This window comes from Emydura macquarii, unplaced genomic scaffold (genome assembly GCF_026122565.2).
Source record: "Emydura macquarii macquarii isolate MOO-44397 ecotype Brisbane River unplaced genomic scaffold, CSIRO-AGI_Emac_v2 contig_1876, whole genome shotgun sequence".
Taxonomy (NCBI): Eukaryota; Metazoa; Chordata; order Testudines; family Chelidae; genus Emydura; species Emydura macquarii.
In genome coordinates, this window is record NW_027132013.1 from 1302837 (window position 1) to 1321977 (window position 19141).

The 19141-nt window shown below is 40.2% G+C and overlaps 1 protein-coding gene across 6 annotated transcripts in view; it reads right to left on the reverse strand.

Moving 5' to 3' along the window:
* The window catches only part of NELL1 (neural EGFL like 1), a 394533-nt gene that overhangs the window by 325279 nt on the left and 50113 nt on the right, over nucleotides 1-19141 (reverse strand). For all 6 annotated transcript variants that reach the window (XM_067558184.1, XM_067558183.1, XM_067558182.1 and 3 more), the window contains exon 4: nucleotides 11505-11675. In XM_067558184.1, the coding sequence (XP_067414285.1) occupies nucleotides 11505-11675 (171 nt within the window). The remainder of the gene's footprint in view (nucleotides 1-11504; nucleotides 11676-19141) is intronic.

Genomic DNA, 19141 nt, shown 5'->3' on the forward strand with positions numbered 1-19141 from the left:
ATCCCTGAGTAATGCATCATCAACTGCGTAGTCTTTAATAGCATGGCCAATCTTTTTGAAAGGGTCCTCTTTATTTTGGTTCCTCAATGTATGTTTCAATCTCAGACACCAATTGGGGTCTGATTTGAAGAGGTGCCGAGCAGGCACAGTTTCCATTATCTTCAGCTGGAGTTTCAGGTACTCGACACTCCTGAGGCATGATTTTCAGAAGTGCTATGTTGGCCACCCAAAAAAAAAAAAAAAAAAAAAAAAATCTAACTTTGAAAGTTTGGCCTGATGTTTTGTGCATCCCAACAATATCAAGAAAGTGCTGATTGCTTCCGGACACTGAATAAGTCTCTAGTTGTAAGACAGCAATATTGGCATTTGTTTTTGTTTTCAGTTCCTTTGAAAGGATTAAAAACTGCTTTTGGAAAGGGATCCCAGGTTGTCTCTGCATGCTTCTCTTTCAACTATTTCTCTATATTCTTCCCAATGAAAATGTGTCAATACTTATGTGATCGTTTTTTAATAGTGTTTACAGATAGGATGTGTTATTTGACATGTCTTCAGTTTTGTAAAAAGTTTAACTGATTTATTCATCTAGATTTCGGCTCTGTTTCTGACAAAAATAATCTTCTTGTGAGAAATCCTGATTTTTCATGCTCTCTCCTCTGTCACACTATAGGAATTCACAACCACTGAACAAGAGGAAAGCAATTTAGATAAAATTCCAGGTTTTGTAGGAAGATTTTTGCTATTAAATTTGGAACATACAACAGCGAACTGTTTAATCAAAAAGTTATTGTCCAGCTCTGAAGGGGGAAAAAAAGGAAAGTGCCACATAATAGCATGTGTGCTAAATAAAAATCTGGAAAATGCTTGCTCAGGTTTAAAGTTCTTTTCAAGCTCAAATTTAATCACTTAAACAACAATAGTACATTTCTGATAAACGATTTCACGGATTTTCTTATTACGACCATCAAGATAAGCATCTCTGCTTATCAGTTTAATTATCCTTTCCTCTGCTCATCTCCCACACTACAAAAATCTAAATTTAAAAATAAAAAGTGCATCCAAAAATGTTTCTTTAAACAACTTCTTTCAGCAAAAGAGGAAGTTAACTTTCAATTCACTACAACAAGCACAAGATTGAGACATAAAATGAAACAGATGTTTAGAAGAGAACAGTGGAATGCTTTCTTTTGACAAAAAGCAAATGTGTGCACAGCAAACCCCAAAGAGATGCTAACATGTCCTGTTTGAACTGTCTTTGTAAAATGTTCACCTCAGAAATATTGTCATGTAAACCTAAATAATAATAAATATTTCAAATGTGTGCAACTAAGGTGACATTTAGAACATAGGTAAATGGGTTCACTCACCACAGGAGCACCCTACAGAATATCTTGTCACAGGAGCGTCTTATCAAGAGGATGTTATCATCACAAAATAATTCGCCCATAATCATAAAATAATCTCACCGATATCCCAGAATCAATTTCTTCTTATAAAGTGAAGGCAAGTGCCAGGTAAGGAGTCACTGGGTTTGCTCTGAAGCATAATGTATTTGCTCTCATGCTCCTATTAAACATTCTTCTCATTAGGTTGTTTTTTTTTTTTGTTTGTTTGTTTGTTTTTTTTAGGTACTGTACAATGACATGGGAGTCCCTCCAGGGACAGACCTTGTCTCTCCCTTAACCATTTCCTTTCTCTGATTCCATAGGCATTGCTTACATTCTTAGCTAGTTTCTATGTACCCACTTGCGGTGAGATGAGATAATCCTCATCTCCGTTTTCCCATATTTTCACCCATCCTTTTATTTTTCTGTAATGGTTCACACCTTATGGACTGTACATAATGACTAACTGGCCATGAAATATAAATACGGAACTAGCTGTTACATTGGCTCTAAAATTTAAAGTATTGGTTTTAGTCTGTCAAAATCATTATGGGTTAGGCCCTGAGTAATTTACATAACATCTTTAATTTCATTGAATCATAGAAATGTAGAACTGGAAGGGATCTTGATAGATCATCTAGTCCAGGAGTTTTCATACTGGAGGGGTTGCAACCACCCAGGGGATCATGAGGTTATTATGAGTCTCATGCGTGGAGCTGACCGCCCGAGCCCTTCAGAGCTGGGTGGCCAGAGCAGCAGCAGCTGGGCAGGTATCCAGCTCTGAAGGCAGCACTGCCACCAGCAGCAGCACAGAAGTCAGGGTGGCATGGCATGGGGCGGGTCGTCACACCTGAAATATTTTCAAAGGAGATCCCAGCAAAAAAAAAAAAAAAAAGTTAGAGAATCCCTGATCTAGTCCATCACCTGCTCTGCGGCAGGACTAAGTATTATCTAGACCATACTTGACAGGTTTTTGTTTAACCTGTTATTAAAAACTTCCAGTGATGAATTCCACAGCCTCCCTAGGTAATTTCCTTACAGTTAGGAAGTTTTTCCTAATGTCTAAACTAAATATCCCATGTGGCAACTTAAACCCATTACTTTCTGTCCTGTCCTCAATGGTTAAGAAGAACAATTTATTCATGCAATAACATTGGAATAGAGATCACTTAGGATCTCACAGTAACTGGGATAGGTGGATGTTGAGAGACAGATGATCTAGAGATTGGGAGCAGAGCACTTTCAAGGAAGGACCCTCAGTTCAAGAACTTATTTATCATGGGATTGACAGACTTCAGAGGTGAAAACCTGTCTACGGGAATTTTACCACTGTCTTCACTGGAGTCAGGATTTCACCCCAGGGATGTTGCAAGACATCTATTCATTCAGCCTTCAGGCAAATGGGTGGGTTGACAAAACAATATTTTTCTACATTGTGTAAATTTGATTTGTTGTATGTGTTTTTAAATTCTTTTATTGTTTATATGCTGAAGGCACACCCCCATCAAGATCAATAACAACGATCTTCCCTTTACTGACAGATTTGTATACTTGGGTAGCATCATCACCCCAGATGGCGGAGGTAAGCAAGACATTCAGAATAGACTGAGTAAAGCACGGAATGCCTTCATCAGCATGAACAACATCTGGAAATCCTCGAAGTACAGCGTGCACACCAAGCTGAAACTATACAACAGCTGTGTTCTCTCAGTGCTTCTCTACGGAGCAGAATGCTGGTGCATGACACAACGGGATCTTACTAAGCTCTCCACATTCCATACCAAGAATCTCAGAAGAATAATTAGGATATTTTGGCCAAATAAAATTTCCAACGAAGATCTATTGTCTCAGTGTAAACAAGAAGACATGGCCACTATAATTATGAAAAGACGCTGGCGATGGATAGGTCATGTGCTACGAAGAGAGGACGGATCCATTATCAAAATTGCACTCCACTGGAAACCAGATGGGAAGAGAAAGAGAGGAAGACCAAAGACAACCTGGCGCCGAACGGTAGAACAAGAATTAAAAGACCATCACTACACCTGGGGAACAATAGGCGCTCTGGCCCGCAACCGGCAGAAGTGGAAGGACTTTGTTGCTGCCCTATGCGCCACTGGCGTCACGGGCAGTAAGTAAAGTAAGTAAGCTGAAGGCACACGGTAAACATTGAAAAACAAATTCATTAACAACACATTTTTCCCTCCCTGACTGGTCTGAGATATGAAAAAAAAAAATTTTAATGAAAAGGAACATTTTATTTTGCTCTCATTCTCAGAATCAAACCACTTCTCTTTCCTCCCCAACTAGTACAAAAGAATATTAGATTGGTAATACCAAATCAGAGTATGGTCTATGACGTCCAGAATCTTGCCTACCGTAGTGACCAATATCTGATGCATCAGAAAAAATAAAAACAGCTTAATGTAACTAACCAATTGAGCAACGTGACCATGGAAAAAAAACGCTTTCCTGTGACAATCATCTTATTCCATGAAGCATGAGATCAGATTACCCTTATTGTTTCTTCAACTGGCATATTCACAAATTAAGGTTGAGCTCAAATTCTAGAATTTGGATCTGGATTTCCCCAGACTTCACAATGATCTCACCTACACTAGTTTCACCAGCCGTAAGTCCATTGAGTGCCTGAGTTCAACAGACTATCCTGCCATGGACTATTTATCTGATCTCTGTGTGCCTCAATTCCCTAACTGTGAAATAGGGATAATATTTCCATATTTCAGAAGGGTATTGTGAGGGTAAATGCATTAATGTTTGTTAGGTGCTCAAATATTACAGTAATGGGGGCCACTTAAATATCTAGATACACACTGGCCAAGATTTCTAAATGTTACTAGTGACTTAGAGTGCCTCCATATCTGGGTACCCAGCTTGGTGCACCTTAAAGTAGACTAATTTACACAAAGTGGAATATTCACCTTCTGAAAATTAGGCTCCTTTTGAAGTATCTTAAATCAGGCAACCAAAAAGGGAGGCACTCAAAATCACTAGTCATTTTTTAAAATCCAAGAGTGGTTAGCTAGACTCCAACAGTGTTACTCCTGATTTATAATCACTGTTAAAAAAGACTCAACCCTGCCAAATCCCCTAAGCTTTTGGGTTTTCAGATCCATCAGAAAGATTGGGATATATTTGCTGAACAGGGACACAGATCTAGATTCAGGCTTTGAACAGACACAGTTCAGGAGGTATTCAGAACAGTTTGGTTTCGGCCCAATCATAAAGTTGATCATAAAATTACATTGCCCCATTTGTAAATACAGCTCCAGTACTGAACTAAATGACCATCCACACCACTGAATTCCATAGTCTGGCTAAACACTCGAGAACAGTTCCTTTATTTTTGAGAACTAAGCCCACCTGCCTGACTGGTGTAAGTTAATTGTTTTTATAATCTGAAAAGGAAAAACCCCAACACACTTGTGAGTCTCACATTGCCCTGATCTCCTTCCTGTCTCTACAATGTTGTTAGTCCCCCACACAAACAGACAGAAAGTGGAAGTAAGCAAGCAAGCGATTTCCTTGAAAAAATCCCCACAAATAAAATTTTACCATAGCCCTGCTCTAAGAAACCACCTCTACTGTGCAGGCTTATCGCTGTGCAATAAACAACAACTAAATATATACTGGAATAATGTAAAAAGTGAATTCATAATATTTGAGAATAGCATGATACATATAGTTCCACACTTTAGGAAATGACTGAATAACTCATTTGAGCCTTGTCAGTCTTGATTTAAGTTTATTTCCTCTACCATTATGCATCCGCTCTCTGGCACTCCAGTAGCATACAAATAAGTTGAATACAAGATGTTATAGTAAAACATAACACAATATTATCCTTGTGCTACTGAAGTCATGAACCTGTCTATCAACATTTTCCATTTCATGAAAAGCACTGCATGTCTCCAAGTCTAAAAATACATTGCTAAAGTCTCAACTGAGCAGAAGTTAGGTTCTGCAGCTACCAAGTTCTGTAACTCTGTAGGCCTCTGCAACGCAGCAGTCGACGACCCAAATCCCTATAGAAGACTTTAAAAAAAAAAAAAAAAATTAGGGCCGTTCCTCCTCCAACTGCAATTGATAGCAAAATTCCAACCAACCAACTTCAACGGCAGTAAGATCATGCCCTAGAAACAGCAACCTCAGAATTCTAGTCTGCTCCAACACTGAGGGGGATGTCAAAAGGTATTTCTGCTCCATCCCAGTGTCCCTTGTAAGCTAATGGAACTCTGTAAGAATGTCCCCTTGATGACCTTATGCAGCTACCTCCTTCCAAGAGAGCAAAAAGAGCTGTCAATGTCAGCTGGGTAAAGCTACAGCTACACAATTATTTATTTCATGGCTTTCTTATGGTGCTGGTCACCATAATACAGTGTCTGAGTGCTTCACAGATACTAATGTCTTTCGCATCCCATCCACAAAACAAGGAAGTACTATTATAACCTATTTTACAGACAGGGAAGCTGAGAAACACAGAAGTCAATTGACTTGCCCAGAATCACACAGGAAGTCTCTGGCAGAACCACAGCCAAAACTAAGATGCACAGTTTTCTGTCTTAATCATAAAACCATTCTTCCTTCACTGATTACCTATGTTGTTTACATACAGTGGGTTAAAATAATCCTTCTCTAGGCAATGGAATCATACTGAAGGCATCTTGAATATCCTATTGTAGCCTGACTACAATAACTATAATTTTACAAACATGACAGCAGTTGACATGATATGCTATCTGGGGATACTGTTTACCATAAAAGGTTTAGATCCTTCATGACACACTCCAGGGACTTTCAGTGGGCAAAAGAGAAAAAATCATTTCTAATAAATACTCTAGGCCATAAACTGTGTATACAGCACTCCATCGGAGTAACCTCCTCTCTGACAGCTACTGTCACCCCACTGGGCAGAATCTTAAAAGGACAAGAACAAGGAATAAAGGAAAACAATGCAACAAAACTGGGTCATGGACCACACATTTAAGTGAGGAAGTGGAATCATCCAGCTCTGTAAAGCTCCCCCGTTCCTCCAGTAAAAAGCTTGGTACAGTAGGGAAGCCAATAGATCCACTCTTTTAAACAGATCTCCCACCTTACTATTTACTATATTTTTAATTAAAGTTGTAAGAAACAATGGAATTTGTTAGATTAGGATAATATTGTGAATGACAGCCAGTGTACTGCCAATCTTAGTTAAAAAAGAAAAAGAGCATTTTAATTCCTCTACTTGGATGTTCTTGGTTTGGCTCTCTTTTTTGTTGGGGAGGGAAGGGAGGGGGAAGATTGTTTTTCCCCCCAATTAAGGAGTTCTCATTGCTCATACATTTTTTATTCTCCTGATCCAACGGGAGAAACATAAAAGGAGCAGACAACTTTTTTTTTTTTTCAGATGGACCCCACTTCTTAGTCTGCTCAGTTTATATTTCTCTCTCTCTCTTACAAAAATAAAGGCATTAACCAAGAATATCCATCAAAACCACAGGTCATATTCATAATAAAAATGCATGCAAGCCTATAATTTTCACCAGCAAAGCATTAATTTCTTGAGTAAACCATTTTTCCCCACTGTGCCTGCAGACAGAAATCATCAAGTTGAGGAATACCATTCAGGTAAGTGTGGGCTTGTGAAATTATGGGGTTGGTGAACAGACCTGTTTTACCTTTCCAGATGGATCAGTCACATTGTTCACTTTTTGCAGTTTACATGACTCTGTTTAATAAATTATCAGTAAGTATATTTTAATACATTTTCTAGCAGCCCAAAAAACTATGGCTGAGAAGAAAGATAATACATCAGGCTCACTCTAGTTATTACTTCACACCATCCCCCTCTCTCCCTCAAATGTAACTTTTCCTCCTTTATTGTTTTTGCAGTAGTAGGGGTCGGTAGGATGCTCAGATACCATGAGCAAGATTCCCAAGCCAGGTACAGCCGCTTTGCACCACTGCTCTAATCTGGCCAGAGATCCCCAACAGACAATTCCCTTGAGGTAAGGGAACTCTTTGATGGTGCTTCTGTGCCACAAGTAGGCCCTGTGCATCCTCCCCCAACCTGGTATAGGATGCAGGTGAGAAGGGGAATGGCCAAGTTCTGTTTCAGTATTAACACTCTTCTGTTGGTGTAGATCTATTAAGGACCTAGTGATGTAGAAGCTCTAGACTGAGTGAGGGCTGGCCCTCAGAATCGGAGAGCTGGAAATAATTCCCCAACATCTTCTATCCCCTTAAATCCTTAAATTCAACAGATTAAATGAAGAGGCAGAATAGAAAACCAGATTAGAGAGCAATACTTAAAGTCAAGGAGAAGAGAGTGCTATGATTTGCATACAACTAAAATAAAAAACGCAAAAGATATAGCAAACACCAGGAGAAGAGATATACCCGTAACCAGCCAAATGCCTCAGGATGAGTGTGGTATGACAGACAGAGGATTAGAAGGCAGTTTTAAATCTGATGAGCCTCCCACATAAGAATTTTCTGTAATGTAAAACATTATTTGCGTTCCACCGGTTTACACAGCATTAGCAGATGAAGGATGAGGGAAAGGTGTAGAACTGTGATGAGTCTCCATGCTATATTCAGCACAGGTTTTATTAGTGCTTCAGAAATATCATTTTAATGTATAGAGCTTTCTCATCTTCAAAGGTTCCTTACAAACTTAAGATGCATGTTAAAGGCATGTCAGCAGGTACATCTATTTCCCATTAAACCTTAATATTTGTAACATATCACTGGCTACCTGTAAACATTGTTCCCTCCTGCTGCTATTCAAAGGCCCAAAGGAAAGGCCAACAAATGTAATGAAACAATTCCAACTGACTTCATCAGGCTTCAAACCCAGATCCAAATCTCTACCTGTGAGTTGCAATATAATGTATCTTACTCCCAGACTCTTGCAAGAGCATTGTTCTTTTCAATCAGGAAATGAGAAGAACAGATGTTAAAATAACCCATTAAGGGAAATTTACTTTGATATACTCACTTTACCCACCTTGCTACATTCATCTCATTAGTGCAGAGTCAAATTATAATATGTTAAAGAAATCTCTAAAAGATAGCAAAGCCTTTCACTAATTTTCAAGTATCTGCTTTTCATATATCCAGATACAAAAATGACAATTTTACACTGAATTTGAAAGACTAAAGTCAATGATTAATCAAGCACCAGGTGTCAATGTGATAGTATGAGTCAGCAGGATTTGGATGAAAGAGCTGTGGGAGGTATAAAAATGGATGGAGGATTTGCTCAAGATTTAAAGGCTCTCAGGCTCCTTTGCCTCCTGTCCCCTTCTCTAACTTTTACAGGCAGGAACTAGATTTGGGTTATCAAGCCAAATCTTCTAGCAAATTAGAGAGCTGATTTTCTGACCCTGGCTGCACATATGCTCACAACACACGCATCCCTTCACACACACTTTTAATGCAATGCTCTAACACGTGCATGTGCAAGTGATAGTTTCCAACATTTGGAAGTGACAGTTTTGCACATTTAAATTCCACCACCTGCCCCCACGCAGGTGTTCAATGCTTTCCAACGTAAGCAATGATATTAGTGCACCAAAAGGGTATACGCAGGCGTGCATGTCATGCATAAAACTGTACACACAAGTGGAAGCGGTGCTGAGGCACCAGTGAAAAATCAGGCCCTACACTAGTCAAAGTGGTATTTTTGGTTCTCTTGGCTAGTAGTTATTTCATTAGATACACATCCTCAGTATTTATTTAGGCTGAATTGAATGACTGAACAGGAAGAGCAGCATAAACAACTTAAGGAGGCAGAAAGCATTAATCCATTGACTAAAACAGCACTCTCTTCTCCTGTGACTTAATTTGTTCGAGTAAGTCCTTAGGGGCATTGGTTTTATTAGACATTCAAAAATTAGCTCAAATCCTATGACACTAAGCCATCCTAAAATGTTGAAATTTAGATGCAAACTCTACCCTGCCTAATACTAGATTCCGTATGTACTTTCAACTGCAGTTTTCCTCCCACTCAGGATTAGGAGAGCTCAAATTTTTTGGCAGTTCTCAACAGTATCCTTTGCTGGCATTCTGTTTTTTTAGGCACAACAGACCACTTTCACGTTGTTATGAGATGTACTGAAGTCTCAGCAGGACACCCTGGTGCAACAAAAAAACATGTTGATTCCCTCTTTGAATACAAAGGTGTAGCAGGTTAAGATATAAAGCAAACTGTACATGCCAACACTTGGAGAAAACTCTAATTAACTGAATTGAGATGCTACAGTTGAGCCAGGGACTTAATCTTTTCTTTTTTTTTTTTTTTTACACTACATTCTACCCTCAAGCCATGCTTTTACAGATATTCCCATTGCCTTCCACGGGAGATAGAGGAGTTATTGCAAAAGTATAGAACCAAATAGAGGTATTTAGTTATGGCTCTCTGCTGTGAGCAGGTCTGAGCTGCACCACCCCAAGGGTATAGGTTGCAGTACTTCGCATAATGGCATTGCCTGCTGTCCTCCGTGCCTGACCAGCTCTACATGCTGTGGTTGAGGGAATAGGGCCATGGCCATGATTCCCTTGCTCCCCCATCCCTGTTGGGATAGACTGTGATTCTTGAACAGGCTCTTGCATCCTCTTGCCCTCAATCTGGCAAGAGGGGCTTAGGCACCTGTGCCTAGAAAAATGGGCCCAGTCTCTCTTCTTGGTACCCACTTCCTGTTTGTTATTTCACAGAATAAATAAGCCACTAGAAGGATTAATAAGGCTCTTGATCCAAGACCCATCCTGAAGATAAGGCAACAGAAAGTATTTGGTTATCAGTGATATCTAATCCCTTGGTTACTACAAAATAAGATAAATAAACCAAGGAGATTGAAATGAAAATCTCTGAAGACTGGGAAAAAAAAAAAAAAAAAAGCTTTAATGCTGGAACGAGATTGAAAGTGTTCATTTTGGAAGCCTGGGAACTACTGGACAACTAGAACAGCGTACAATAGGCCACTTTTACTGAGAGTGCATTTTCCTCCCCATGTAGTTAGAAAGGTTGCAGGAAATGCCTGCAACGTTCTGCTCAGAACAGTGTCCAACGATTTCACTTCATTAAAACAAAAGGCATTCTGTAATGCTCCCAATAATCAAATCCTAATTCCCTTTCTAAAATGAAATGCAGAATGTAGAGTGGAAACCAGGTATACATCTCCCTACATCATGTAAGTGCCACAACAATAAAATTCACATGGTGGGTTGCTCCAGCTCCTGCTGAACTCAAGCAGTGTTTTGGTGTTGATTTCAACGCTAGTTGGACTGAATCTAATATCTTTCCCACACACAGAATGTCTTCAATTGCCTGATCCTGTGATGTGCTGAGTAACCTTCACTCCAACTAACTTCAATAAGAGCTGAGTACTCTGTTCATCACAAGATCAAGTCCCAAATGCAAGCAGTTTCTGGATTGGTAGCTTTTTGTTCCTGGTTGTGTTTTTGTTGTTTGGGGATGGGGGACGGAGGTTATTGTTGGAGGAGGTGGGTGCAGTAATGCTGGCATTCTGCAATCCTTACAGCTTTTTAAAGGAAGGTAGTGAATTGACAGCCAGAAAATAAATGGTACCAATTCCAAACTTTTAAGAGCAGCCCCTTTCAGAAGTTACCATTTAGAAAAGATATTTAGATTTAAAAAAAAAAAAAAAAAAAAAAAAAGACACTTGATTAAGTTAAATGAAATTAGAAGCTCAAACACCTTCATCTATTCTTCAGATTTCGAGGCATGCTGAGTGAAGCACTCCACAGACAGAACAGACTGCACAACAATTTATCACACTTAAATGTAATCACAGCTGAAAATAACATCAGCCAATACCTACAGTACACCGAGGTATATTTAAGACTCCCTAATCAGCAATCGACCTTTCATACATGTGTTCATAATCACAGTGTACCGTATCATTTTTATGCTTTGTTTTCTTTCTTACTCTACTGCGTTTGGTCACTTTAGAATTTAGAACAGCTTTTTTCCTTTTCTCCAGTTGCAGTTTTGTTCCCAAGAGAGTGGCGGGAGGGGGAAGAGAAGGAAAGGGATGGCTTAGATTTCTCTTTAAAAAAAAAAAAAAAAATCTACAGAATACAATTTCTTACCTGTTGCAATCAACATGAAGCAGAAGGTGGGATGCACTAAGTGTCAGTGCAATCTTGTGCCACTGTCCATCTGCCATCCGGTACGGGAATGCCTCTGTTCTCGACTTTCCATTAAATCTGTAATGATACCTAATCTCATCCCTCAGGCCGCTGCTCTCCAATTCAAAGAAGCTGTAATTGAAAGATCAAGGATCAGTTCCATTTTTTAGACTGTGTTATCACTGCTATCATCACCATTTCCCTCCTTTTTAAGGTTTAAAAATAGTTCATGCACTTGAAAATTAACTAAACATCACACTTAGGTCACAAATCTAAAACAGGTTACACAGCATGAATGTTATATCTTCTAGGTTTGTTTGTTTTTTTAATAAAAAGAGATGAGATATATTTTATGTTCAGTGCATAAAAAGATAAACTTTACTACTTATATGAAAATAGCCAGAGAGATCAAAGTTCCCTTTTCCATCCACAGTACAGTTTCAGCACTCCAGCTGCAATAAAAGCATCCCTCCACTGCTCAACCAATGTGCTTCATCTCTGGGCTGGATTTGAATGGGTAACCTAGTAATGATGCGCTCTATTTCACCATTATTACTGCCAAAGAAAAGGTACCACGGAAAGAATGCACCAGCCATTTAGCAGAGTTGTATCTACTTTCCACAAATCTCATTTTAAAATGCTTATTTTAAAATCTCTCCTACAAAAATTTGTGCTTAACCAATTTATTGACCTGTATTTTCAGAGCGGTAATGTTTCAGCTTTACAAGGAAATAGAAGTCACCAGATAGAGTAGGGGTCTCAAAACCTGGCACGATCAAGCAGAATCCTTGGATATTTGTCACAACAGAATAGTCATGGGGTAAGCACTTTCGTGCTAACAAAACATTTTTATTTGGCTCAAACTTCAATCAATAGTTAGCTTCATATTTTTGGGTGGGAAGAGATCCAGTCAATTTTTAAAGTGAGTTCAGTCCCTGTAAAAGGTACCAGAATGACAGCCGAATTCTTCTCTTTATTGCCAGAACATGCACAGCACCAGGACATTTTCTCCAAGCTGGTCTGCCAGGGACAACCTCTAGGAACAAGAGGGGAGACTGGCCTCTATGTCTGTTTAAACCTAGGCCTGTCATAAGATTGCTAGCAAAGGGACCATTTATGAAGTAACATGAGCAGAGTGGAACTAATGAGGATTGCACAAGTCTCATGGCCTTGAATGCTGTAGGTGCCCCTAGGGGGAACTGGACAGAAGATAAACAGTAGGGAAGAAAGAGGAAAGGAGACTCAAAAAGAAGAAGAAAGAGGAGAGAAAACAGAATGATTGGGAAGAGACAAGAATGGAAATGGGAGGGGAGGAAGAGACAGTAGCTGTTTGGTGGCAGCACATTCAAGTTTGGAATCAGGCTGAAGCTGGGACTGCTGCACTGGAGGCTGCTTGCTTACACCACTGATGGTGGGGAGGAGGTGGAGGGCTTTGCTTCACTCTCTCAAGCCTCTCCTGAAGAAGGAAGAAAAATCAATCTTGATGAGCCTGCTCTCTACAGCCAGAAGGAGATTTCCATTATCCTACATTTGGAAGGAAGGGGAGATCACAGAGGATAAACAGAAATAAGGCGGGCACGCATACAGAAAAAGGACTAAAGACCAGAGCCAGCGCTAGGCATAAGCAGACTAAGCAATTGCTTAGGGCCCTGAGCCGCTCAAGGAGGGAGATATTCCTGCATAGGGCCCCCAGGGGGCTAGCAATGGTACTGCATGCAAAGACTGAAACAAGGAAAAGGCAACAAAGGGGAACAAGTGGTATGGAGGAGAGGTAATACACTTGCCACTCTTGAAAGCTAGAAATAAGGAGAACTGGAGAGAAAAAAACAGGGATGCATCATTTAAAGCTACAGAAATGTATGGGATAGAGAGAAACGTTTCTGAGGAATAAAAAGAAATATGCCTGATGAGCTAAAAATTCCAGAAATTATTAAAAGTGAAAACATTTTAAAACAGCTCATTTATTCTTGGCCATTCTCGCCATTTGTCTACTTTTTGCATGTTGTACAGCCTGGCATTTTCAATCTGGTTTGTAGTCAGTTTCACTCTCTGGTTCTCATGCAGCATTGTGCTGCTGCATCATTTGGGATACAAATGCTTCCAGGGAATGATTACATCCAAACAGAAAATTATTTCTAGTGACAATTGACAAGGACACATAATGCAGTTTTGCTTATTTTGTAATATTTTCTTCTCCCTCCTTACAAAAAAAAAAAATCTAATTTTTGGGCCTAAAACACTTGACAGTAGAAATGCATAAAATCTAAAAGAGGTTGTAAATGAAGAGAGACACATTCAGGAAAACAGAGAGAGACTGGGAAAAAAAACAGGTAATGTGACTTATTTCATTTAAGGGGGGAAGGGGTAGTTCTGAGTTCCTTACACGTATCTATCCAATTAATTGAGAAACTAAGAAGAAATATCCATCTAAAATGCTGGATTTCAGCCATCTAAGAGACTGCAAACCTCTCATCCCCTTAATGGACAACAATGAAATTAAACATCAAATTGATGGACAGAGGAGCCCTGCAAAGGACTACAAATGTAAAATAGAATGGAAGAGAACACTGTTAACCATTATTCTCTGATACAGTCTACTGCTTCACAAACCACATTTCATAGTTATTGATTTTCTTTGAAAACGTACAGAGGAAATTAACAATGCAGATTATCCAGTTGTTCAAGGCAATGATTCTCCAACCGTAGCCCAGCACCCTTCAGCAGTGATGCTTCCAGTTAATTCCAGCTCAGTCCCAGATTATTTCCAGAGATGTTTTTGACCAATTACACACACATACACAATGCCTCTCTCTGCACCTCTCATGTCCATTTCATGGCTCTTTGTCAAATGTTCCTTTTGTATGAACTCAGCCATAATCAGATATGTAGATGACACCAAAATTGGTGGAGCAGCAAATACACAGAAGAGACAGAGTTACACTGCAGCATGACCTGGCAAGATTTGAGTAGGGGGAGCTACAGGCAACAGGGGGAGATTCATTACTAACAAATGTAAAGTCCAACAGCCCAGGGAAAGGAAATAAACAGTAAACAGGGAGATGTAACTAAACGGCCATTCTCCACACATTAAAATAAGCTTATCTTCATTCTACCTAGGTTCTTATATGGTCTTCAATGCTAACGTCTGAGAGACTTCCAAAAGAAACTGCTGCAGAAAAAGCTTCGGACGGGAATCACGGGCGTGTAGGAGAGCTAATTTTATTAAGGGGTGAACATGAACATGGCTTCAAGGTCATCACTACCACCTAGGCAAATCTAGGCAAGCTATGCCTTGCAGTTTTCTTTTCTTTTCTTTTCTTTTCTTAATCCTTGTTGCCTTTGCTTCACCAACACCATGCCATTCTCTCATTTACATTTGTTTTTCCTACTTAAGCAGATCCTCAGGTGCACCTGAGCTCCATTCTGCCACCTCCAGGTCTCGCCCTATGACCTTGGAGGCACCCAGGGATTGGTTTGATTCCAGATGCAATTTAGAGCAGCCTCACAGCTACACTTATTTGTGTGAGTTGGAACAACCCCAGTGGACCTTTCTGCTACTGCACTACCTCCAGACTGCAATGCACTTTGACCACTCTGGGAGGGGGCAGGTAGCGCTCCCTCCATAAAGTGCCAACCAGACTCCAGTTGGTTGGAGCAGAAGCAGCCAAAGCAGAGACTGCTTCACTAGGGAGAGGGAGCAAAATGGGGCTCAATCAGGGATACCCCTCACCCTAACACACCTCTGGACCCAGAACTGCACAGGGGAGACCCCACCACCACCAGGCACTAGGACCCAGGTGGTGCCTCCCCTCCCTCCAGCATGCAGTCTTGGGGAAAAACTGCCGAGAGCAGCCAGCTGAAAGTCCATCCATTAGGAGCAGAAGCCACCAAAGTAGGGACCTCTGGACATTCCAGTCAAGATTATAGAATGTTCTCTGATTTTCTCTGCCCTGTTTGATTGATTGTTTGCACCAACCTTCCATCTCCCTCACCAGTCTCTTCACTTCAGCTTCATTCCACAATGCCCTTCTTTGCCCTCTTCTCCCCTTATCGTGCTCTGTTCACCCCTTCCAAGAAATTGCGGAACTAAACATGCCATTTACCACCACCCACTGTTCACTCGCCCTGTGTGTTCCATCCCTTCCCTCACCCAGTGTCTGACAATATTGTCTCATTGTTTTCTTACACTCCCTTGTTGATCTCTCTGCCTCCCTCTGTTTTCTCGTCTTAAACTTTGATTGTGTAAGTTCTTTGGATCAGGGACAGTCATTTCATTCTGTGTTTGTACAGTACCTAGCACAATGGGGTCCTGATCCATGACTGGAGCGCCTAGGTGCTATAACACCACAAATAAATAACAAACAACATAATAAGAAGTGCCATTAGGGGAGTACAAAGGGGGGGTAGGGGAGAACAGGGTTTGGACCAGTCATACTTTTCACTTAGAAGAGTACCCCTTCCATTTGAGAATCTCAGACAACCTTACAAATATTGATAACTTAAGCCACAAGACACACTTTTGAGGCAGAGAGCATCATACCAATTTCACAGATGGGAACATGAGGCACAGAAAAGTTAAACATCTGTCCAAGGTCCCACAAGGAGTCACTGTCAGAACTAGCAATAAAGTCCCAGTGCTAGCTTCCCAGCTAGTTCACACTTCATCTGTTTCCACAATGACCTCTCCTCTCACCAGTGGACAGTGATGACAATTAACATTGTTAGGAGCAATTTATTATGTACCTCAGAAACCTATAAAGTACACTTGGGTCATGGCTGCCAGGTCAAAATAAAGAAGGGATAATAAAATAATATCTACTTTCAAAGGGTGCACGCATTCATTCTCCTTATGCTTTCCTGTCACTGATCTGATTCTTCCATCACAAAAGGATTGTACGCTACTATACATTAGACAAAAAAAAAAAAAATCCACAAACTCAGGGCCAGATTTTCATTTATACTGAGGTCCCTTTGCACTACTATGGCATCATAAGCCCATCTGAATCCCTAGGCTTCAGAGCCCAAGCTCCAGCCTGAGCCACAACTTCATCTACACAGCTATTTTGAGAGTGCTAGGGTGAGCCTCACGAGCCCAAGTCTGTCAACCCAAATAGGGAGGCTCACCACCAGAAGCCATGCAGATATGCTCTAACTAAGAGGCCTTGGAGCCGGGGAGAATGGAGAGGGGGGGGTAAATGTACATTACACCAATCTTATATAATTTGTCAGTAACTGTTTTTACCACCAAAAAGGTAAAGGTATACAGAGCTACTTAAACACAGAACAGGGAGACAAAGCACTTGCCTATACAATAAAATGCTGACTAGGATTTTTGCAAAAATGTGTCTGGCAAGGCGGAAGAAAAGACAGACACAAAAGGAAGTTTGCCCCTAAATTTCCCAAGCAGCAATTAAGCGTGATAGTGTAAGTCTGAATCATGCATCCAAGTGCAAGCTGCAAGACAGCCAGAGGCAGATAAAAGCAAAGTAAAAAATGTAGGAAAACATGATAGATACACACCTCGCCCTACAAATGAAATACATATATAAAATTAACTGAGGATGGTGTTGTGAAGAATCTAACCTTTGGTTTGTCATGTAAATGGCAAAACCAGAACAGAAGAATTTAGGTTTTCTAAAGGAAGACCAGAGCTTTGATAAGGAGAACCTTAAAAGCTCAAATAAAAACTGCAATATCAAGAAGATTCCAGAGAGATTATTTTATTTTTTGGTATTCAGTAAGAGCACTGCCAACATAAAGGAGCTGCTTGATGCCGCTGCTGGCAGTTTGCAAGCTAGAACAGCACTAGGACAAGCACTGTCAATGAAGTCGCACTTAGGAAGTTAAATGTTTCATAATTGCCATCTGCTGTCAAAGCACAAAAAAGAAGTCATTAAAGTGGATTCCTCTTCACATAAGCAGCATGAAAGAGTCTAAGGTTTCAAAAGTGGGGGGCAGGGTGGACCACATACAGAAATAAGGTGGCAGAATTTAGAGAGAGAAAAAGAGATGAGGTTTATCGCAGAAGCTTAAAAGACTGAATGCAAGACAAGCAGTTATAAGAGGAAATGCATCACTTTCTGCAATGATTCTTCATAATCCCTCATAGCCACCAACCTAATCGCCTACCACAGTGTTTTGTTTGTTAATAAAGGTCAATGTCCCAGCTCTGGAAAAATCTGTCAGATACAATACATAATAGAATTTAAAACTATATAAGTGGACCGGCACAATGCATTCCAAGACAAAGTGCTTGCTTGCTTGGCAGGCTTTAGTGATAATGGTTACTTCAGGGAATGAAAACAGGTGTTGCTGCTGGCCTTGGGGATGATCTCCCTACTTTGCTGCCAAGCCACTGACTAACAACATCCAAAATTGCCCAATTAAGATTCAGATTCAGGAGATTCACTATACCAGCAAGTGCAACCATTTTTTGGTAATTGTAGATTTGTTATACAGTTAGAGTGCCTATGGACTGCATGCAGCTCCTAGTGGTTTTGCCTTCTCTGATAAAGTGGTAAGTGATAAAGTGGGAGCATGATACTAGACAAATCCTGAGCCAGGTTATCATCTCACTTACCTCAGCGTAAATCAGAAACAACTCCACTATACTCAATGGAGTTAAACTGGAGTGACTGGCGAATCAGACCTAATCTGTGTAGAAGATGTTTAAACAACATGGATCAGTGTAGACTGCTCCATTGACTCCAAGGAAGCTACATCAATTCACACCGCCAGAGAATTCAGCTACATATAAACTTGCACAAATGCTGCCTGCGTTCACAAGTCGACTAAGCAAACGCATACAAGGCAAAAAGTGAACAAAAGCAACTCAAAGAATATTACTGGCTTTATTCTAAAGTACTAATTCTCTTGGAAATAGTTCCCTCAGAATCAAATTACTGCCTTTCTTCCTCTTTCTTTAGAAGCTGGATGAAAGCCGCTCTCAACTGCAATGACAAAGAGAGGCTACTTGCTCCTGAAATAAATGTGCTCTGTGTTATACTCAATCTATGGTCTGGGGGTTGTAGAGACAAATGAATGAGAAAATATAAAACTGGGTAAACAGCAGCCTCCGTATTTCTGCCCTGCCCTCAGAGAAGAGCAGGGGAAGTAAATGAAGAAGGAGATTGAACAAATGAATGAAGGAGATTTTTGACATCTCACCTTGAATTCTAAAAGTGCAAATTGATCCTTATTGTAACTCCACTGAAATCAATGGAGCTGCATCAGGGACAAATGTTTACTATTTTAGAGGTTTTTCTTGTATTTTAGCTTCTGGATAAGGGCCTACAGATTGTTAACATGGCGAACTAATGCTCTTCCCAATCCCTGTTTAAATAACTGTAAAATGCACAAGAGCAATACAAATATTTACTCACATAGCATCAAACTGTATCAGTGGCAGGGCTACTGAAAGCTTAAGAAATCGACAAGGAGAATATGCATTTGATAGCAAAGGGGAGAGAGTTCAAAAAAGCATGTTCTGTGTTTGAAAGAAAAGGATCAGGACCCTAATTGTTAGAAACACTTAGATAGATAACGTGTTACTGTTTCCTGCTTAAGTGCAAGTTTAATCAAACAAGCACATAGAATGC